The following is a 23,666-nucleotide window of genomic DNA, read 5'->3' on the forward strand; positions in this document are numbered from 1 at the left end:
ACAGAAAATTGAGGGGACAAACTGTTACCACATCTTAGCAGAACCCAGGATGCTAGGAAGAAGAGACCAAGCCATCTATGTAACACCACTGATACCATTCAATATACTGTCATGAAACTGTAGCTCTCCAAGTTTTTATTAGCATATATAGAATTAAAAGGGTCCCACTGAAGCCAGTGAGGTTTTTTTATTAACTTATGAATATGGCCATCTTTACCAACTGCCACAGGCTCTAGTCTGTTCATTCAAAGAATGGCATTGTAGATGGTGGTATTCCAGTGAGAACTACACCTGGAATAGTGCTATTGTTATGTTCCTTCCCCTTGTACAAAATAAAGGCCTATGGGCAACAATCATATCCTGCTGTCCTCAAGTCTACGAAGTGTCTCATCGGTGGTGAAGCTAAAGAACTCATCCTTGCAAGCGGTATGTCCTCTGTGGTTGTCTGGACCTCTCAGGGAAGGTTGGGTGGTTGGAGACCTGACAAAAGTTTCATGGTGATAAGGTGTTTTTACACCTTCATCTGTGGCATTAATGAAGAAGCCCCAGACAAATATGCAATGAAGAAGCCCCAGCCTTCAATGCAATGCTGTGGCTAGTAAAGCGACCAAAACGCTGGCTTGCATCCATAGATGCTTCTTGAACAAATTCCTGGACGTCATTCTCCCCTTGTACTTGGCCTTGGTGAGGCCGCAGCTGGAGTCCTGTGTCCAGTTTTGGGCTCCACAATTCAAAAAGGATGTGGAGAAGCTTGAGAGAGTCCAGAGAAGAGCCACGCGCATGATCAGAGGTCAGGAAAACAGACCTTACGACAACAAGCTGAGAGACATGGGGCTCTTTAGCCTGGAAAAGCACAGGCTCAGGGGTGATCTGATGGCCACCTATAAGTTTATCGGGGTGACCACCAACATCTGGGGGAACATTTGTTCACCAGAGCACCCCAAGGGATGACGAGGGCAAACGGTTATAAACTACTGCAAGACCGTTTCAGGCTGGACAGAAGGAATAATTTCTTTACTGTCCGAGCCCCCAAGGCCTGGAACAGCCTGCCATCGGAGGTGGTTCAAGCACCTACACTGAACACCTTCAAGAGCAAATTGGTTACTTATCTTACTGGGATCCTATGACCCCAGCGGCCTTCGGGCAGGGGGCTGGACTTGATCTTCCAAGATCCCTTCCAGCCCTAATGTCTATGAATTTATGAAAACTGGTTCTTGGGGAACATCTTCAGTTCCTTCTGCTGTTCCTTGGGTACTCTGCCCATGACAGCAGACTATCCTATAAAAGGAAGTCCTGTTTGGAGAGGAGGGTCTGATACCTGAAGACCCTCATCTGGAAAAATGGCAAACAAATAGCTATTCAAGTAAAAAAGATTCAGTCTCCTTAGGCTCTTTTTGTAAGAGATTTAGAGGTGAAATGCTGTTTAGGCTTTGCATGCACTTCTTGTACAGCTACCAGGTCAGATGTCAAGTATTGCTAGAAGTAATCAAACTCCTTCTCTGAGACCTATTTCTTCATAATGCTCATTTTTAAGGTCAGAAGAAAAACTGCTTCTCCTGAATTACCTCTGATTGAGATACCAAGATTTCTGTGATTATCTTGATATGGTTTGTAAAGTCTTAGACACATCTTTAACTGCCATTTCCAAAAATGTACCATACTAGTAAAATATAAATATAAATCAAGTTTATAAAATGTAACAATTTATATTTTACTGGCCTGCTTTTTCTAAGATCTAAATCAATATGCTTGCTGCTCTGACAAGTAAAATAAGTGGGAGATGTGCTATTTAATCTACTGCTCCATTTGAAAGAGTTTATACTGTTGAAGTAACCTCCATTTTGACTGCTGAAGTGCACAGGTGTGGGCAGATCATTAAATACTAGACAGTTTTCACCATGTATTCGGATGCTTTAATGCCCTAATGTGTAGTAATTAAGGCCCTGAATGCTGCTTTTTACATTTGTAGAGTATGATGTAAAGCATTAGTATAAGGGAACATGAGCAATACAAGAGTTCTGATCTCACTGACAGCACCAACTCCTCACCACTGCTCCCCTCTCTGCCAGTCTCCTCACCTGTAAAAGGGCAATACTATTCACTGATCTATTTCACATGACCTTTATTTTTTTTAAGCTTAGCTGTAGAAAAGGAAGTGTTCACCATATAAGAAAATAATAATTACCTGAGACTGCAGCACAGAATGAAGCACTCCAGCCTTGTGGAGCTGTTTGCATGCAGATAGGATGGAGCTAATTCTAACACGATCAAAACGAGCATCTGGATCATACAGATCAACCGAACAAAGTTCCTGAATGCTGACAAGGAAAATATATATATATTTTTTATTTCTTGTGCTTTTATTAGTACATTGACATAGCATGAAAATAAAATACATCATCCTATAAAAGTACACTGGAAACTGTACTCACTCCACAGTCACTATGAGCTGTGTTAGTTCCAACATTTATTAATAATCATTATGGTTATCAAAGAGTTCCTACCTGTGCAATGTTATTCTTTTCTTTACGCTTAGCTCCAAAGAAGCTTTATAGGGAGATTTCGCCAAAGCTTTCATGAGTCTCACTGTATTATCTGGGAGATTTTTCATGACTTGAACGTCAGCTGCGTTAAAGCCCACAGCTGATGGATCACACACTGTCACCACTAGGAGTTCTATCAGATTCAAATTAAGCAATTCCTTCTCAAGCAGCTAGAGTCAAAAAGTAAAATGCAGACAAGTTTTATTTTAAAAAAATAAACCAATTTGCACTTTTCCCCTATATTTGTTGTGTCTGAAATAAAGCAAAATATGGATGATTAATTGATTTGAGTTCTAACTCCAAATAACTCATTTCAAAATACTATTAGTGAATCTCACCACTACAGCAATTAAATGCTTAATTCTTAAAGACAGAACTGTGCAACAGCATATCTATTTGCACTCCGTTCCACAGGTCAGGTATTTGTATTCACATACCCTCTATTTCAGATTCTAAAAGGCAGACACATGGAGTGGATATTATTCTTAATTATAACTTCATCACCCATATGGCTTTTTTATACTTACTGCAACAATTATGTCTAAATATGAGAACACTGTGAGTTTTAACATCCAACAGGGATTACTGGATTAATTAATCCCTTAACAAGATGCTGCCAAGAATGACCCACTTCTCCAGGCTAGTAATAAGCCTGTCCTCTTCACTAGGGAAATGCCTTAGACCTCACTCACTGAAGCTGAAACACCAACTTTAAATAACAGTTTTAATGAACTGAAGAGAGCAGCTTCTAAGAGCTGCTAGTCCAGCACCTACCTTCCAGAAATCTTGTTGACAGGTCTCCAGGATCATGCTGACAAACCCGATAATTCTGACTACAATTGTACATTTGCTGTAATTGTACTCTTCTCTTTCTTGTGGACTGAACACGTTGTCTTTTGACTCAATGTAAAAGCACTGTTCCGCTGCATGTATATCATGTAATGCAATAGTTTCAAGGAAGAACTCCACAGCTCTCAAGAATGAAGAATTTGTACCTAGAAAGAATTACGCCACATTAAATTAAACTCTTAAATTTAACACAACATTCTATGCTCACATGGCTCAAAACTAGCCTGGAGAAGTGGGTCATTCTTGAGAGTACCTTGTGCCATAAATCCCTGTTGGATGTTAAGACTCAAAGTGTTCCAATCTTTAGATGTTATTATTAAACAAGTGATATGCCAATTAAATTTGTAACATTAAGGATAGAATTTCATACAACTTTGTATTCTTTGTGCGTATATATTAAGTACCTGGACCCACACATCAGGTATTTATAACTACATGGAAGTAAGGCAAATTCACATCTGAACAATCAGGCCCTCAATGACCTGCTCATTGTACAGTTCTAATAACAACAAAAACTTAACCTCCTTACACACGGTTTTTTTAAACAAGCACTGAATCCTATACAAATGGCTGTCTAATTGCACTTACACATTCTACTACTGTAGAAGCCTTGTTTAGAAATGAAAATAACTCTTTCTGGATACAGACTCAGTGTCTAATAGCGATATACAACAGGGCTTCATACATGACCAGAATGATGGCTGCTGAGATCTTCAGACTGGATGCTGCTGAAAACATTAGAAAAAAGTAACACATTCAAATCACTGGGCTGGCAGTGGGGAGAGAAGGCAATCCTCACACTGCATGTTAGTAAGCACTTCTAGCCAATAAACGACAATAGGAAAGGGCTTTGGAAGGAGTCATGTCCAAACCCCTTGAATGAATCGTTTTATAAATACAAGAAAACACTTCTAAAAATGAGAAGTAAATAGGAGGTATCACTCTTGCCTACTAAATTAAAAAAAAACCATGTTGCCTCCCTGTTGCCAAACTGGTTAGGAGCTTGTATATCTACCTGTGCTCAAGAAAAAGTCTAGCCTAAACTACAAACCCATCATCATATGGATTTAAGTAATAATTTAACGGTAGTCAGAATCACTTACCTAGTATATTTTCAGGTTTGAACATTCTCTGCTCAATGAACGTATTGTAGCAGTCCAAAGCTGCTAAAAACATATCCATCCACTGCACGACAGCCCGCACACTAAAGGGCTCCTGAAGGTGATGGAGAGTTGGGTGGGAAAGGATCCCACACAGATTGTCATCCCGATTGCCACCTCCTTCAAATTTGTTAATAAGGAAAGAGCTGTCTTGTTTTTTTAGAACATCACCCAGCCAAGAAGACGGGGACTTATTTCCTAACAAACAAAAAAAGTAGTAAGGGAAATTAGAAGTTCTCCAAGAAAATGTACAGCTGGATCCAGACATGTGTGCACCTGCACATACATACACACAGATCCAGCCATATACATCACACACAAATACACAATTAGCATATTAAGAGTGGTGCAAGAAAGCCTATGTACACATACATGTGTTTTTATATATACAAGATTTCTCCAACATTATCATATGTATTACGAATCTTAGTATGAGATCAACAGGGATCTGAGTTTTCTGTTCACCGCAGAAAACCGCAAAAATCTGTTTTTCCACAACCTAGCAGAGCAAGAAGCACCTTTTCTGCTCTTATTTTTGCCTCTTGGCTCACCAGTTGAGGGGCTGGGGGGTGATGCTTATTGGCCAAGAGGAAAAAAGCACAGTAGAAAAAAAAGAGTGCAAAATGGTACTGCTCACCACAGGATGCTGCTGTGTTTTTCTGTAAGTCACAGAAAAACATGGATTTTTGTGTTTTTTAAAATGAAGATTTTCTGCTTTTTTCCCTGTAGAAAACTAGGATCCCTGATGATCAACATAAGAAAACATATTCAGTTTGTTGCTTTTATTACCCGACTACTGTATTGGGCCTAGCCATGCTTCCAGTCCTACTTCTCTGTGCCACTTATATCAGACAAATGGGAAGAGACAGTTTATGAACAGCTCTGTCTCAGAAAAGTATGCTCTCACAGCCACTTTCTCCAGAGCCACTTTATACCTAAAAGTGCATCTTACAAGTCGGAGCAGAGACACATTAGCAGAGCAATGTGAGGAAGCCTACGTTATAAGAAGGAGCCACATCATTTATACTGAATACTAGCAGCTGCTCAACCATGACTACAAAAAGTTTTCTTTTAATAAAATGTAAACTACTGTACTCTGCAAAATTGAGCAGGCATGCATAGAGATATTTGTGAAACAGCAGACTAGAGCTGCATTAAACATGATCCTCAGTACCTGGTAAAAGAGGAACAAACTCATAAAAGAGCTCCATGGATTTATGTCGGCACTCGGTCTGAGGTCGTCCACACTGCATCATCAACCACATGACAATGTCCAACAGGCACAGTGATTCTGCAGGTTGAAATCCTCTGTGCAAAAACACCACACAGTCTTTACTGGTATTATGCATGGGCTTTTGTTTTAGACAACACCATAGTACCATCATGTTAATAAGACCATTTTGGTCCACTTGTAAACTGTAATGTCCCATGAATGATTCCAACTGTCCTTTCTACTACCTCAGGGAAGACAGAGAAGGGAGCAGAGATGGCCCAGCCCAGACCAGCGAGCAAAGCGAACAAACAGGTAAGAGAGAGGGGCCAGGGTAACGCTGGGACTAGGGGGTCAGTACACACACCCACAGGAGGCCTCAAATGCCTCTACACAAACGCTCGTAGTATGGGCAACAAGCAGGAGGAACTCACCCTCCTGCTGGCTGACACCAGTCCGGATGTAGTGGGAATTACGGAAACGTGGTGGGACAAAACACGATTGGGCGGTCAATGCCAAGGGCTATAGGCTGTACAGGAAGGACAGGATAGGAAAGAGAGGTGGGGGCGTGGCACTCTATATTAAGGAGGAATACACATCCTCGTTAATTAGCAAGGAGTCAGAGGAGGGGCACTCTGAAGTGCTTTGGGTTAGAGTACAAGGCAGTCGAAGGGAAAGGGACTTAACGGTGGGAGTCTACTACAGACCTCCCAACCAGGGAGAAGAGCTTGACCAGGAATTCTTGGGTCAGCTCACAGAGGTAGTGAAGGCTAAGGATGTGGTAGTCATGAGGGACCTGAACTTCCCAGACATCTGCTGGGAAGAACAGTCAGCCAGGTCTGAACGCTCACGTAGGGACCTCCATCTAACCCAGGAGGTGCACAGCCCCACCAGGGGGGACGCCTTGTTGGACCTAGTGCTGACCACAGGTGATGACCTGGTGAGGGGGCTGAGGGTGCTCGACCACTTGGGCGACAGCGATCATCGCCTGCTGGAATTCACCATCCAGCGCAAGGTGGCAAAGGCATGCAGTAAGGCAGCGGCCCTAGACTTTGGGAGGGCAGACTTCAACGAGCTAAGAAGGATAGTTGGAGAAGCACTGAGGTCCCGGAGGGGAGGGGAGCCAGGTGTCCAAGGACAGTGGTCGCTCCTTAAGGAGACGATCCTCCAAGCCCAAAGGAAGGTAATCCCAACGAGGATCAAAGGGAGCAGGAGAGCTCACAAGCCTCCGTGGCTCACCAAAAGCATCCGGGAATGTCTCCTAGCTAAAAAGGAGGCTTACACCTAATAGAAAGAAGGGGTCATCACCAGGGAGGACTATTCTGTAGTTGCTCGGGGATGTAGGGGGGTAGTTAGGAAGGCCAAGGCAGAGATGGAACTGGGGCTAGCTTCCCAGATTAAGGACAATAAGAAGTCTTTTTTTAAATATGTAGGGGGTAAAAAGAAGGTCCCGGGTAATATGGGGCCCTTGCAGGATGCCACGAGAAACTTGGTCGTCACACCAGATGGCAAAGCTAACATGTTTAATGATTTCTTTGCCTCCGTCTTCTTAAGTAGGGACCAGAACAGCCACCTCCCTGCTGGGCCCCCCTCGGGCCCCGGGGGAGGCACACCTGGGCCACGGGTTAGCGAGGATTTAGTTAGGGAGCTTCTGGAGGGCTTGGACATATTCAAGTCAGCCAGCCCGGATGATCTCCACCCTAGAGTTCTAAAGGAACTGGCCGAGGTCATTGCAAGTCCTCTGGCACAACTTTACGAGCACTCCTGGTGCTCTGGTGAGGTACTGGAGGACTGGAAGAGGGCCAACGTGGTCTCCATCTTCAAAAAAGGCAGGAAGGAGGACCCAGGAAACTATAGGCCAGTTAGTCTTACCTCGATCCTCGGCAAGCTGTTCGAGAAAATTATGCTGGCACACATCCAGGAGGGGCCAGCAGGGGACTGCATGCTTGGGGCAACCAACATGGGTTCATCAGTGGCAGGTCCTGTCAGACCAACCTGGTGGCCTTTTACGATCAGATCACCAGATCATTAGATGCAGGGGTAGCAGCGGACATAGTCTTCCTGGACTTCCGGAAGGCTTTTGACACTGTCTCTCACCCCGTTCTCATTAAGAAACTAGGGGGCTGTGGTGCAGACACCCACACAGTCAAATGGGTCGCCAACTGGCTGGTGGGCCGCACCCAGACGGTGGTAGTGGATGGGTCCTTCTCAACCTGGAAGGACGTGGGCAGTGGGGTTCCGCAGGGCTTGGTCCTCGGGCCCGCACTGTTCAACATCTTCATCAGTGATTTGGATGAGGGGGTAAAAAGCACCCTGTTCAAATTTGCTGATGACACTAAGATGTGGGAGGACGTGGGCACATTGGAAGGATGCAACAGGCTACAATCAGACCTAGACAGGTTACAAGGGTGGGCAGATGAGAATAGGATGGGTTTCAACACAGACAAGTGCAAGGTGATGCACCTCGGGAGGAACAACCAGCACCATACCTACAGGTTAGGGAACTCCCCTCTTGTCAGCACGGAGGCGGAAAGGGATCTGGGGTCATCACTGACTCCAAGACGAACATGGGCTGGCAGTGTGGGGAGGCAGTTAGGAAGGCCAACCGCACCTTGGCATGCATCCACAGATGCATCTCAAGCAGGTCCAAAGAGGTGATCCGCCCCCTCTATGCGGCACTGGTCAGGCCGCAGCTGGAGTATTGCGTCCAGTTCTGGGTGCCACACTTCAAGAGGGATGTCGACAGCATGGAGAGGGTCCAGAGGAGGGCCACTCGTATGATCAGGGGACAGCAGGGCAGGCCCTATGAGGAGAGGCTATGGGACCTGAACCTGTTCAGCCTCCAAAAGAGAAGGCTGAGGGGGGATCTTGTGGCCTGTTATAAACTAGTCGGGGGGGGATCAGCAGGCATTGGGGGAGTCCCTGCTCCCCCGAGCACCGCCAGGAGTGACCAGGAATAACGGTCACAAGCTGGCAGAGGGTAGGTTTAGGTTAGATATCAGGAGGCACTACTTCACGGTCAGGGCGGCTAGGGTCTGGAACCAGCTTCCAAGAGAAGTGGTGCAGGCTCCTACCCTGGGGGTCTTTAAGAGGAGGTTAGATGAACATCTTGCTGGGGTCGTTTGACCCCAGTATTCTTTCCTGCCATGGCAGGGAGTCTGACTAGATGATCTGCTCAGGCCCCTTCCGACCCTAGAAACTATGAAACTATAGCTGGATAGGCCAAACCCACTTAACACTACGCACTTTTATAGAGGTGTAAGCTGGACTTCTTACTGCCCTCAACTAATTTGATTTGTGATGACCATTTCAATTGCTATAACATCAAGATTCAGCTGCCTTTCCTCCCTTCAAATGCAAAAAATTAAAGCATAGAATACATCTTAAACAGTAAGCAGCATAACTCTTAATCCCACTAGTTAACTGATCTATGAGCATGTAACCCATCTACCTAACCACTGATGCCAACCTTCACACTCCACTTGCCCACTTCCTTAGGGGAAAAGGACATTTTCCAAGCCTCTTCAACAGTACTAAGAATTCTGCATTAATTTTTTCCTATGCTTCGTAAGACATTTATTTGTGCCTAAAAACGTCTGGGATAGTTCCCTCCAAGGTCTTTTAAATCATCTTCAAAATGGCCCCAAAGATTCCTGCAGGGTAAATTACGCTCTCTTCCCAGTACCTCCAGAGTTAGAGTGCTCTGTCTCTCCAGCCTGTTTTGCTCAAAAATCAGGGATAGACTTAGACTAATAAAACCTGATTAAGCATCATCACATTCAACTATTCTAATCAGACATTCAAGGGACAATTCACAAGTTTCTCATCAGGTATGTAGGCGATAGAGTTGTGGATCAGTAGAACTCACAAAGCTAAGTGTCTGCATGCATCTGCCAGCAGACAGCCAACAATACAGGGAAGCCAGAACAAGTCCCCATCCATGCAGCTTCTCAACAGTTATGCCAGCAGGACATGCAGCACACCCTTGAGGGGGCATCAGTTGCTAAAGGGGCAGAAGATATGGGCAGAAGCTCAGACTTGTCTACACAAGCTTTCTGGTCCCATTCCTGTGGCACTGGAAACCTGTTGCTCACAGAGGCAGCACTACTCTGCAAACAAAAATTACTCTTGCCACCACCAGGGAACTCAGTGTGCTGTCAAGAGTTCTGCTACAAAACAATGTTGCATAATCTGGGCCAGAGCAACAAACCAACACCATTTTTTTAGTGTACTGTGAACTGAGGTGTAGCATCTGGCAACCTAAAAATTTCTCAGGTTACTTACCGTGGTAACCGCCGTTTTTCTGCCTTGTTTAGGGAAGGTGCTTTGTGCTTAATTATGCGCTTCAGGTGGTCAATGGCATCACAGCACTGCTGAGTTGTACCTATTATAAAAGAGAAAATCCATCACTGAATCCAATCCTTATCTAATTAATGTATAAATATATACAAGAAGAATTCCATGTGTGGATGACATGCTTCAGCATAAACTCGTCTTTAGCAAACTGTTTCCACTGTAAAAAAACATATAATTTTGGGGCTGTATCTACCACCTGTAGCAACTCCAACAAGAGGAGTTTGTTTTCCTTAGGGGACATTTCCTCAAAAAGCAGCCAATCCAAAATTTGTAACACTAAAACTTTTTATCATGTAATAATGGTTAAAATATAATGTTACTGACAAAGAATTAGCATCCAATACCGAGGAGGAAGTTGCAAATTTTTCATATAACTCTGCAATAAAGACTGTTGATGCGATAAAGATGGCAAGAGAAATATTTTTTGAGTTTCAAGTCTGTTGACTGACAGTATTCTATGCTCAAAATATACTGAATTTCATTTCTAAATAGTGTAGATATTGGTCCAGGACATCCACATCAGAACCATCCAGAGCATTAAATATTATTGTACAGTACTTGAAAACCCCAACTTTACCTGACAAACAGAAAAGCATCAGCTAAATTTATGGCATGTGAAGACTGCACAGAAATGCCAATAAACCAGAAAACCCAAATTACCAAGGAACACAGATTAAAGAAAAGAATTCATTCTTTGAGATGAGTAGCATCTTATTTTCCCTGCAATGGCAGATCTCTGGTTTAGTTTCCTGAGTGTATTTCATTATACACTCTGTTTATAAGATTCAAATATATTTCTATTCATTCCTTTTCATAATAAATTAGAACAACTCACCTAGTGATTTCTCATCTGTATGGGTTAAGGCCAGGCTTTCAATAAATACAACTAATGCTTCAAATGCAAACTGCTCCACCAAGGAATTTTCTTCCCTATAGGAAGAAAAATAAAGTGCATTTGGTAAAAAACATGAATGGGAGCAAAAAAGAACAACTGAATATCAAACTCTAATACAAAATATAAAAATTAAAGGAGTAAAAGCTTCTCTGAAAGTAACAAAGATGACAAACAACTACAACGAAAAGCCCTCCTAAACGCAGCATAAAATGTTGGTCCTCAACTGCCAAAACAAAGATCAGCTGTCCACCACTTTGAAACTAAATGCATAAATAAGAGCTTACAGGGGTGTAGGTTGTAGCCATGTCGGTCTAAGGACATACGGAAAATCCTCAAACAATTGCAACCCATACTAGAAAGAGACCCTACTCTTAAAAAGATCTTCCCAGAGCCACCCATCCTAGCCTTCAAACAAGCCCGAACCTCGCTAACCTCATCACAAGAAGCAAAATTTCCACAGCTTAGAACACGCCAAATGGATCCAGACCATGCCATGACAAGAAATGCAAAACCTGCCAACACATCTCCACCACCCCACAATTACTACACCCCACAACAGAGCCATCAGCATTCCTGGATCTTACAGCTGCACCTCCAGAAATGTAATACATCTCATCCAATGCACCAAATGCCCTGATGGAAAATACATAGGAGAGACCAAACAACAACTGCACACCAGAATTAATGCACACCGGAAATCTATCAACGGCAGGAATACCCAATTACCTGTGGGGGCACGTTTCTCACAAGAAAACCACTCTCTCTCCAATCTCTCAGTCCTGATCCTCAAAAAAACCCTCACAAAACACTTCCCAGAGACGAGCCTATGAACTGTACTTCATCAACCTCCTGGATACTAAAAATCATGGACTAAATACAGACATTGGATTTATGACACATTATAACCTGCCTGACATCTGACTGCCCAAGTATCTCTCCACTATTCACCCCCTCACCCCTGCCAACCTGTCTCTCACCCATTGACTCCTCAATCTGCATTTTCACTGACTACCTGTCTTGTAGGCATACCAGACCAGCCTCTGGCTTCTTTACTTTTCATTCCATCCACACCACCTGCAGAAACTTCCTTAGCCTGACGAAGGGTTTTTGAACCCAAACGCTTGTTTGATAATTGTTTTCCAACGATTTAAGTCGGTTTAAAAGATACCAGGTTCACCCAAAGAACCTTGTCTGACTAAATAAGAGCTTGTCATATTTATTTTATCCTTTGATGGAATCTGGCCCCTTCAGTCTCCCTGTTTTCCACTCACATACAGCCCAACTATTTACACTCTTCATTTCTGGAGTGAATCCAAACCACTATAAAGAATCTGAACAGAATCTAAAACCTAGTTTCTTTGCATATGAATGGATGGAATAAACCACCACCTGTCAATCAAGATCCACCTGGGTTCTACTTTCAACATGTTTACGTACTTTGTTATAGTCATATTTTAATCAGATCTGTTTAGTTGCTGTTCAAGTACCACCAACTCACCTAAATTCTCTATAAATGTTGTTAAAAGCAAGTGCTGCTCCCAATCTCTTGAACGCATTTGGGTGAAGAGCAAGGCTGTAGAGTCGCTTGAAGAGAGATTTGGTATTCACTGGACTTTTCTCTTGCTGCTGTGGTGTTGTCTGTTTAATGGACCACTTCAGAAATTCTCGAATGCACTGACCACAGAAATCTCGTAAAGTGCTGTCAACAGGATCCACTATCCCATCCTAAATTTAAAATACAGATTGCTGCACTATAAATAAACAATAACAATCCAATATTTTATAAAAACACTGAAGCCAAACAGAAAACATTCAAGATACTTTGCAGCAGAAGTACAATACTATTGCATATTTTAAAAGTCCTCTTAAATCTGCTGGGCATAGAATTTCAAAGTCTGTATTGCATGGGAACAAGAGGGGGATTGTTGCCTAACTGACAGAGCACTGAGAACCTGAAGACTCTTTTCACCTTCCTGCAACTCAGCTCCTCCCCTCTGTAAAACTGAAACACTCACCTTTTTTCAAAAGTATTCTAAGATCCACCAAACAAATAATGTTCAACCTCCAGTCCATGGGCAAAATCTGGCACACAGAGTCATGTTATATTATAGAACACAAAGCTCCCCATGGATCCAAAAATGTGGTGGCAGGGAAGCAGTAGTAGCTAGCTGTGGCACCCTAACTGTCAAATTTCCAGACACAGGAGAGACAAGTTCAGTCCTGCCATGCAGGGCCCAGTCTGGCTTGCAGACTGGCCCCACACCAGTTATCTGGCCTGTGGAGCCAAGAGATTGGGAACCACAGCACAAATTGATTATACTTCTATGACAAAAGTAATTTAATCAGAATAAAGCAAACCCCTTTTTGGAAGTTAAAGCTTTTGCCTAACATCAGCAGAAAAGGATTTACAAATAGGATGTATAATTTCTGTTCAGAACTTTCTTGTACATGCTGATTATAAAATGCTTTAAGTTCTTTCAAGGTTAAAAATTCAGTTAACGTATATTCTTAAGATGCTGACCTTTACATACCATCAATAAAAAAAATAGATTCGGGATCCATTAGAGTATGGAGTCCATTACCAGAATTTAAAGCAGCAGCAAATAAGATGGCTTGCATATTTTTTATATGCCTCCATTTTATATAAATTATGGGCATGCTTTTATTGTTCCTTTAGCTGATATTATTTTACTTTTCAAGATCATACAGGATGAAAAAAATAGAGAAACTGCCTACCAAAATAGCTTCCAACAATGCCACTGTATCTTGACTTTCAAACTTTTTGTTGTTGGTGAACCAGTGAATAAGTTGCATGACTAAAGGTTCATATAACTGTCTTGTCACCTGAGGAGATAAAACACAAACAACTCCCAATAGATTAAACATATTTTATTCTCAGGCATTCATTTAACAATGGCAAAAATGAAGCAAAGCCCAAAACAAACTTGTTAAGCAAGCTAAACTGAGCAGTTAGCAATTTTATATTACATACCCAGCACTGAAAATGAAAAGATGCATTCTAATAATGGCATGGCAGAATTAATTTATTTATTTCACAATCACATGCAGCACAGTAAAGCTGCTTCCTATTAAATTTTGAATTTCAAAAAGTTTATTTTGAGATCAAGCAGACAAAATTTCAAAACTAGAGGATCCCATATGAACAAAACCTGTGCAAAATGAAAACTTTTGCTGGCATATGTCATATTGAATGTAATAGTTTGAATGCTTGTAATAAATACCCATTAGCCAGTTTAGAAAAAAAAAAGGCAAGGTTCATCTTTTTATCTAGGGTCATTGCTTGTTTTTGCCTACGTGGTAAATGTCTTGATTCTGAATTTTATCTTTAGAGGCCTTGCAGCCAACGTGCTGAATGTCTTGGTTTTTGAATTCTCTCTAGAGGCCTTTAACAAAGTTAACCTTAAAGCAACACTTAGGTAAACATTCCAAGAGATTGAAACCTAGGGACTTTTGGAAAGGGGTTGGCAAGAGGTCACAGCAGTGATGTGAAAAATTTCCCAAACACCCAGTAAAGGAATCTGTCGGGTAAAAAATCTGAGCCCAAATTTGGGAGTAGTGACAGGTTTGGGTAGGAGGGGCCCAAGACGGCAACTTGCCCAATAAAAACTGTAACCTACAGTCCCAGTTTGGAGGTAACCTCACTTGCAGAACACTGAAGGAAGAATCGCAAGTGTAGGCTGGATCAGACTGATCACCTGAACCACCCTCTCCGTGAACAACAACTCCCGTTCGCACTGAAGCCGTGGAGCGCCCGAGTGGGACCGAAGGAAGGGGACTTGTTCCTATCACTGCTGAGACCAACCCTAAAACCATAACTAAAGAACAAAAGTATCCTTGGGGATTTGGTTTCTCGGAATTCTAGGATTGTAAGTATACCATGAGAAACAATAGTAGTGATTCCAATTTAACCTTTACTTGTAATTGTAGTTGTTTTTGTAATATTAATTCTTATAGCATTGTTTGGGAAGGAAGTGCATTTGGAGCATTGTTTCTAATATGTATTTACTGTGTTTTTAATGTTTGTGGTTTTTCTTAAAGCTAAGCAGTGTTATATGCGTAGCAAGGAATTTTAAAATAAAATTGTGTTGTATGAATTAAGTGTAAAATCATTGTGAAATCATGCAATCAATCAAACACTCCCCCAGCCAGTGCATCAAATGAATCAGTAGATTGTGTGGGATCTTTCTCTATTCCATAACCCACTAGAGACAATATACAACTGCCGAGTCCAATGGAATAGAACCCACTTACCCCAACAATTTTTTAACGCTTATTTCTGTTCTTTACATTTTGGTGTACTCAAAAAGAAACTAAGCTTGGAGGTGGGAAAATCCAATTTCTTGAAAAAACAATTTACAGCTTTTTCGATAGGATGAAACATTTGGTTCCACAGTTCTGTGCACATGCATATATTAAGTTTTAAAACTGGAAAACTGAAGGTAAATATACTTTCCTACTTTTCTGCGTATATAAAACTTTGTACATTTTGAATTGTTTGGATACAATATACTAGAACTGCATGTAAATTTTTTTAATTTCCAGGCACCAATGGTCATAAATTCAAGTATTTTCCTCTGGATGAGGTTGTTGGAATACAAAACGACCAACTTCCCCCAAAATGCAACTTATACTCTGAAAAGCTTTTGCAGTGAATTAAACTATAGAAGACTGCTGCCTTAACTATACTTCTGTTAGCTGATCAAGATTCCAACAAATCAGTATTCGAGTGTTTTACCAGGAAGCCCCCAAAATACACGCATCTGTTTACCTGGTCTACATCACAGGCAAGACAAAGCAATACAGGAAATGTTCGCTTATAGAGCCGATACATGGGTGAGGAACCTTGACGTCCTTCTGGCATTTGAGACGCTTTCCCCAACATGAACATAACTAAGCCATGTAAGAGTTCACATGCTGCAACCTGAAATAAAGGTTTAAGCATCCATTTTAGTTGTATATTGGATACTGACACAGAAAAATGATGAAGCGCCAGCAAAGTGGTGCTGGAATTCTTCCAGTTTATAAATACCAATGCATTCATTTTGAGCCATACTGCATTGACCCATATACCTAGAATAATTCAGATACATTCTGTCCAAACTTCCATCTGAAGTCACTAACTCATTTAATTGTGCACATTTTTAAAACAAAATTTAACTGCAGAAACACCATTTAAATCATTCATAAATGTACACTCTAGGACAAACTGGATTGGGCTCTCTCGGAAACCTATGGCTCCAAACAAGCAGAGTACACAGGGTATGTGCTTAAGTGTTTTGCTGAACTGGAGCAAATGATAGGGGAAAAATAAAAACAAGATTAAGGGAGAAGTCTAGACAATGCAAAACTAAAAAGTTAGCAAGAAAGCTCCATCTACACTCTACAAGTTCAGGTCTCAACAGACATAGCTATCTAGTACAGCTCAGGAGTTTATTAATAATTTTTTTGGATGGATTATAGCAAAGGTTCCCAATCACTGGACAGCAGCCTGGTACCACACCACAAAGGGTTGGCTGCCAGGTCATGGCACAAGCCCCCAACTCAGATTCCCTGTCTGTCCGCCCAGGTGAACGACTTTCACGACCAGCAGTCATGTCCCAGTGGGGCAGCCCTGGGTGGGAAGCAGCTGGCTCTGTGCACCCCATCCCACTCCCATGCCAGTCCGCAGTATTAAAAAGGAAAAAAAAAAAAAAAGGTTGGAAACCACTGGATTATAGAACAGCTTTTCTGTGAATTAAGTGACAACCTAGGATTTAATCCAAAACAGGATTTTCTGCACCAGGAATGGAGTCCTTTTGTAAGGATTCTCTCATAGCTATTAAATAAAACTGAAAACATGAAAATGCCAATACTTTAGTCTGCCGATCACTAGCAGAGAGAGCAAGTTCAGTCACACGAGGCAAGAATACATCCAGGTAAATAACTGGCTTCATGTCTACAAAAGGCACAGCGAAGTTCAGGAGTTTCTCACTGTCCCAGGACACAAATTTCTTCATCATTTCTTCTTCAGAAGCAGCTAGTAGAGGTGGAAAAGAGCAAAAACAAAGATAAACTTTAACCTAATCAACTAACCAGAGTATTCATAAAAATTAACAGGCACTGAAGTTTTCAGGCAAAATGCCTGACATCATAGGGATACAGATCCTTGACCAAATAGGAAAAACATAACCTACCAAACCAGATACTTGTTAGCATGATGGTAGCTTCATTTTCTAAGAAAGTGGTTCCATCACAACGTGGAGAAAATAACTGCTACCAATTTTTAATAAGACAGCACAACTGTCCTATTCCAACAGCCTAAACTCAGCAATTTATGAACTTAGAACATACTGAAGTACACTTGTTCCAGAACACTCCTCAAAAAAAAGGGAAAAACAATACAAAAATCTGAAATCCTATCAAGGGTGTGCAAACATGAATTACAAAATAAACCAAAAATTTCACATAGAAATCTGTAGGATTAAAAACATTCTGTCCTGTTGTGATCTGAGTTGCCTGCAACAGAATTGTGCTATAATCTTTCTGTAGTAAAAAAAAAAAAAGAAAGAAAGAAAATTAAAAAAGCCAGCATTTTTTGCAGGGTGCCTTGAGTCTAAAAATCTTGACAATCACTGCTCTAAAGACTACAAGGTACAACTCTACATAACAAAACTAGCTGTCTGAAATCAACAGAACAGCCTTCAAGTGCGTAAGATTAGGCAATAGAATCATAGAAGATTAGGGTTGGACGGGATCTCAGGAGGTCATCTAATCTAACCTGCTGCTCAAAGCAAGACCAACCCCAACTAGATCATCCCAGCCAAGGCTTTCTAGCCAGATCTTAAAAACCTCCAAGGATGGAGACTGCACCACCTCTCTGGGTAACCTGTTCCAGTGTTTTACCACCCTCTGAGTGAGAAAATTCTTCCTAATATCTAACCTAAACTTCCTTGCTGCAACTTCAGACCATTGATCCTTGTTCTGTCATCTGCCATCACTGAGAACAGTCTGGCTTCATCCTCTTTTGAAACCCCCTTCAGGTAGTTGAAGGTTGCAATTAAATTCCCTCTCAGTCTACTCTTCTCTAGACTAAATAAGCCCAGTTCCCTCAGCCTCTCCTCAGAAGCCATGCTCCCCAGCCTCTTCATCATTTGTTGCCCTCCTCTGGACTCCTTCCAATTTGTCCACATCTTTTCTGTAGGGAAGGGGCAAGGGCAAAAACTGAACACTACTCCAGTTGTGGCCTCATTGGTGCTGAATAGAAGGGAATTATCACTTCCATTGACCTGCTGGCAACACTCCTACTGCTGCAGCCCAGTACACTGTTAGCCTTCTTTGCAACAAAGGCACACTGTCAGCTCACTGTCCACTGTAACCGGTACATAATTTTTTCCTACATTTTTGGTCTCTGTAAGTTTTAGTGTTCCATAGTAGATTTTGTTATGTTCTTGTGAACTGAGAAGTTGAATAAAATACAACCAGACTTTAAGAATAATTTTTTGTTTAATGAGAACAATCTATAGATAGATTCATAGACTGTTAGGGGCTGGAAGGGACCTCATAAGATCGTCAGGTCCAACCCCCTTGCACTAGGAAAGACAACTGGGAAATCTCTTGAAGAGTTCCAGGATAATCAATTGCACCACCTGCAGAGGGAGTTTATTCCATTCTGGATACCCTAAATGTGAAGAAGTTTTTCCTAGTGTTAAGCCTCAAATGGTCTTCCAGGAGTTTGTGACCATTACTCCTGGTTTTCCCCAAGGGTGCCTGGTAAACAGCTGTTCGCCAAGCCCTTGATGTATTCCCCAGATATAATGGTAAACTGCTACCAAGTCCCCTCTCAGCCTTCTCTTTTTTAGGTTGAAAGAGGCCCAAGTCCCTCAGCCTTTCCTCATATGGCTTGCCTTGCAAGTCTCTGATCATATGGGTGGCTCTTCTCCGGACTCCCTCAAGCTTTTCCACATCCTTATAGAAGTGTAGCACCCAGAACTGGACGCAGTACACCAGCTGCAGTCTTACCAATTCTTTGGCTTTACTCAGCACCACTTCCTTGGTTTTGCTTGGGATGCATCGGTTCATGCATGCCAGAGTATTGTTTGCCCTGCTGGCTACAACACCGCACTGACGGCTCATGTTCATAGTACGGTCTATAGGACTGTGTGAATGGCTGTGTTTTCAGTTTCGGATTTGGCCATTTTGGAGGACAGTGATTCATTTCAGTGTTTTGGATCACTGTCCTGTTTTGTTTTGGCTGAATCCATTTCAAATGGGCTGCAAGAGAAGCTTCGCACAGCCCTATCAAGCTGGGGAGGGCTTGGGGCTGGGTGCTGCAGGGCCCCAGTGGGGAGCAGGACAGGGCTGTGGGTGGCATGTCTGGGGGAGTAGGAGGGCCACTGCCCTCCATGCAGGTGAGAAGACCCCCATGCGGATCTCTGATCCCTGGTCACAATGGGTCACGGGGAAGGGAAGCAGCACAGAGCAACAAGCAAGCCTGCTGGTCTCTGCTGCATGACTCTCTGCTGGGGTGTCCTCACAGCCCCTGCCCATCCCACACTACCCCAGTGACATGGGGCTGTGCAGGGCGGGCAGCAGAGGCAAGGAGACCCCAGCACAGGTCTCTGCTCTTCAGCCCTTGGTTCGCTAACCCAATTCTTTGATCATTCCCCCAGCTCTTCCCAAGAGGCACATGCCCCCAGATCTGTGCGCGGGGTTTCAGCAGGCTGCTGCTGCAGGCTGGGGCCAGCAGCAGCACTGCAGTCTTCCCAGCGCTCAGCTTGGGCTGCTGGCCCCACCCTGCAGTGGCAGCCTGCTGAAACCCCACGTGCAGATCGGGGGGTCTGTGCCCCCCCAAGAAGAACCAGGGAAATGATCAGAGAGCTGGGGAAAGTGATCAGAGAGCTGGGGAATTGAACAGGGAGCTAGATGTCAATATCAGAGCTGTCCTTCCCCAACCCTTTCCCCTCCTTCTTGGTTTTTGTTTCCCTGCAAGCCCAGCTCTGAAACGCCCTGAAATGTTTTAGAGCCTTGTTTTGAATCCTTCAGATTCAGTGCTTTGGACACTAAAACAGCCCAAAACACCTTTGGAATGAATCGGCTGCTGAAATTTCGCACAGCCCTAATGGTCTATTACTACCTGTAGGTCCCTTTCAGTCCTGGTCCTAATCAGTTTGGTGCCACCAAGCCTGAAAGTATGTTGGGGATTGGTCATCCCCAGATGAAGCACTTTACACTTCTCAGTGCTGAACTTCATCTGGTTCTGCCTGTCTAGGTCCACCTGTATCTGCAGCCTATCTTCAAACGTGACTATGCTCCCCCATAACTTGGTATCATCCACCAACTTGGCCAGTGAGCTCTTCACCCCCACATTCAAATCACTGATAAAGATGCTGAGAAACGCTGGATCAAGCACAGACCTGTGAGGGACACCGCTGACCCCTTCACTAAGACGACACAGATCCATTCATTAGAACTCTGAGTCCTACCCTGTAGCCAGGTCCCTACCCACCTGTCTAGCAGTTGAGCCCTCAATCCTCCAATTTTCCCATAAGAACATCATGGGATACTAGATGAAAGGCTTTTTAGAAGTCTTGGTATACAATGTCACCCTCCTCTCTCTTACCCAGGTGGAGAGTTACCTTGTCATAGAAGGAGATGAGATTGGTAAGACAAGACCTACCCACAACAAAGCCACGCTGGCTGTCATTCAGAATCCCACCTCCTGCAAGCATATCACACACAGACTCCTTGATGAATTTTTCCAGGATTTTCCCTGGGATAGAAGTCAGGCTAATTGGCCTATAGTTGCCCCAGTCCTCTCTCCTCCCTTCTTGAAGATAAGCACAATATTGGCCCTTTTCCAGTCTTCAAGGACCTCCCTCAAGCACCACAAGTTTTGGAAGAGTTTTGCCAGACGTCCCGTGATGACTCTGGCCAACTTCTTCAGCATTCTCAGAAGATGTTCACCCAGTTCTGCTGACTTATGTCTAACTTTCCTAACTGATCATGCATCAGCTCAACATCAACAGTAGGAAGGTGGTCATTCCCACCATGCCCATTCTGAACCTTATCTAGTATGATTTTCCCCTTAGTCCAGTGAAATATTGAAGCAAAGTAGTCATTCAGGAGTTCAGTTTTCTCCCGAGTGTTGGTAATCAGCTGTCCTGAGTTGTCAAGCAATGGTCCCACATTTCCATTTGTTTTCCTCCTGTTCCCTACATACTTAAAGAAGGACTTCTTAATGTCCTCAAATTCTGTTGCTAGTTTCAATTCAGTTGCCACCTTAGCCTTTCTAATCTGTTCCCTACAAGTGTGGGCTGTTGCTGTACAGTCCTCTTTGGGGACTGTCCCAAGCTTCCATTGTTTGTATGCCTCTTTCTTCTTTTTCAAGAGAACTATGATGTCCCTATTAAGCCAAGACAGCTTATCAGCCCTTCAGCTACCTTTCCTCTGCACAGGACTGGACATTTTTTGTACTTTGAGGATCATGTCTTTGAGGAACAACCACTCTCTATGCACTCCTTTTACCTTCAGTCCCTGATCTCGCAGCTCTTCCCATACTATTGCCCTGAGCCTGTTGAAATCCACTTTTTTGAAGTCCAAAACTTCAATCCTGCTAGCTGATTTGCCTGCCTTGCAAAGGACAGTGAATGTTATAGTTTCATGGTCACTGTCACCCAGGCTAACCTCTATATTCAAGCCATTCACCAGATCGTCTTCTTTGGCCAAGACCAAGTCTAGGAGAGTGTTACCTCTGGTTGGCCCATGCACTTCCCAAGTCAGGTAGAGCTCTTTGATACTGGTTAGGAAGCAACACGACCAATCCGACTTGGCCGAGTGTTCCTCCCAAGAGATGTCTGGGTAATTGAAGTCACCCAAGACGACCACGTCCCATGTGTCCACAGCCTCTGCCAGTTTGAGAGAACTCCAGCTCGAGCTCTTCCTCCTGGTTTGGTGGTCTGTAGTATACAACTACAGTTAGGTCTCTCCCACCGCGCCCCTCCCCTCCCCCCAGTAGTTTGACCCACAGGGTATCAAGCCGCTCTTCTTTGGAGCCAATGTTGGCCTCCAAGGAGGTATAGTGCTCCCTCACAGAGAGGGACACCTCCACCTTTCTTCCATACATGGTCCCTTCTGTGCAGGGTATAACCCCCTATGGCTACATTCCAATCATCTGGGGAGTCCCACCAGGTCTAGATTGTAATGCCCACTGGAGAGTAGGAGGGCTAGCTCCTCCTGCTTGTTCCCCATGTTCCTGGCATTCATGTACAGGCAATCTGAGTCCTCCAATTGAGATCCTTGATTTCCTGTCACGCTGAGAGAGAACCATTCCCACAGCAGGTTTGTGCATTTCATGAAAGAATAAGGTTTATAAAGCTTTATTTCAAGAGAGGTATACATGAAAGAATGTTTAATATTTTTAAGACACATACCTGTAACTAAGTTTCGGTTGACCTGACCTCCCAAAGAACCAAGAAGCTGTACCACTCTAGTTCTCACTGCCTCCAAAGACAGATCTTCATTCTGGATAATTCAGAATATCATTAAAAAATTATACAATATGGCACTCATGGATCTATGTAAGCTTTATGCATGTAAGCAAATAAGTCTGGGACCTCAATTTATCTGTGTATGCAAAATGAAAAAATAACATTCTTGACTCAGTAAGAGGAGAACTGGAAAAATATTTCAAAGATAAATGGTTTCATATGCAGCTTCTCTCCCTAATCAAATTTATTTTAAGACATCAAAATAATCACTTTATCTTTAAGATGCTTCCAATTTCACAGGAAGGATGAAAGTATTCTGGAAAAATTTTCAACATTCTGTAGGGGGAATATTACACATTCATAGATGTAAAATGTCACAAAAATTGTTTTGAAGGCCAAGTTTTTTTTCCAAAAATGTAATTTTAACAGCAGGCATCTAAATCTGTATTTAAGTACCAAGCTGATTTCAAGAAGGCTGGTAGACAAGAACCTCTATTGACACAGATTAAATTTACTTCCATGTGTAAACTATTTGGCTTTGTTCACAAGACACTAGATTTAACATAATGTCTATATGCACAAACAGGATAACCTAGTTTTTATACGCCTAAATATTTTCAACTGTGAAGGAAATCACTGGCTTGTACAAGTGATATGTCTGACCTAAATGACTTTGCATGAAGTTTTGGACAGAATTAAAAAAAAAACAGTCATCCCCACAAAATGCCATTCATGAACTATTAGATAGTCAAGATTCCAATTTTAAAGAAGTGTAGCATTTAGACTACCAGATAGTAAAGTCAGATATGCTTTATGAGGAAGACTTCATGTACTCTGAGGCAACCTTGATCTAAACTCAGAAACATTCTGTTAAAATTAGATTTTTTACACTGAGGTCACTTTATCAAGACTTTCTTTGTAAACATATGTGGAAGAAGCATATTTTGAGGAAAAATAAAAACTGAGACTCTACTGAATAATTCTGTCACAAAAGGTGAATTCCAGAATTAAGATGCTCTACAAAACCTGAATATACATACAGAAATCAGTTTTGTAACATGGCAATAAAACCCATCTAACCAATATTCTCGCAGGCTTTAAGCTACATAAGAACAAACCATACAAGGATGCATTTACTAAGGAAATATAAAAACTAATGACAACATA

The 23,666-nt window shown here is 42.6% G+C and overlaps 1 protein-coding gene across 1 annotated transcript in view; it reads right to left on the minus strand.

The window, feature by feature from the left end:
- PRKDC (protein kinase, DNA-activated, catalytic subunit) overlaps positions 1–23,666 on the minus strand; it is a 130,811-nt gene that overhangs the window by 81,853 nt on the left and 25,292 nt on the right. The window contains exons 23-34 of the mRNA XM_090039934.1: positions 22,443–22,533; positions 16,887–17,050; positions 15,803–15,955; positions 13,750–13,857; positions 12,512–12,738; positions 10,954–11,048; positions 10,047–10,146; positions 5,727–5,860; positions 4,496–4,750; positions 3,318–3,538; positions 2,505–2,713; positions 2,186–2,318 (exon numbers count right to left, since the gene is read on the minus strand). Coding sequence (XP_089896060.1) covers positions 2,186–2,318; positions 2,505–2,713; positions 3,318–3,538; positions 4,496–4,750; positions 5,727–5,860; positions 10,047–10,146; positions 10,954–11,048; positions 12,512–12,738; positions 13,750–13,857; positions 15,803–15,955; positions 16,887–17,050; positions 22,443–22,533 — 1,890 coding nt within the window. The remainder of the gene's footprint in view (positions 1–2,185; positions 2,319–2,504; positions 2,714–3,317; positions 3,539–4,495; positions 4,751–5,726; positions 5,861–10,046; positions 10,147–10,953; positions 11,049–12,511; positions 12,739–13,749; positions 13,858–15,802; positions 15,956–16,886; positions 17,051–22,442; positions 22,534–23,666) is intronic.

This window comes from Crocodylus siamensis, chromosome 3 (genome assembly GCF_052110815.1).
Source record: "Crocodylus siamensis isolate JL-2025a chromosome 3, ASM5211081v1, whole genome shotgun sequence".
NCBI classification, from domain to species: domain Eukaryota; kingdom Metazoa; phylum Chordata; order Crocodylia; family Crocodylidae; genus Crocodylus; species Crocodylus siamensis.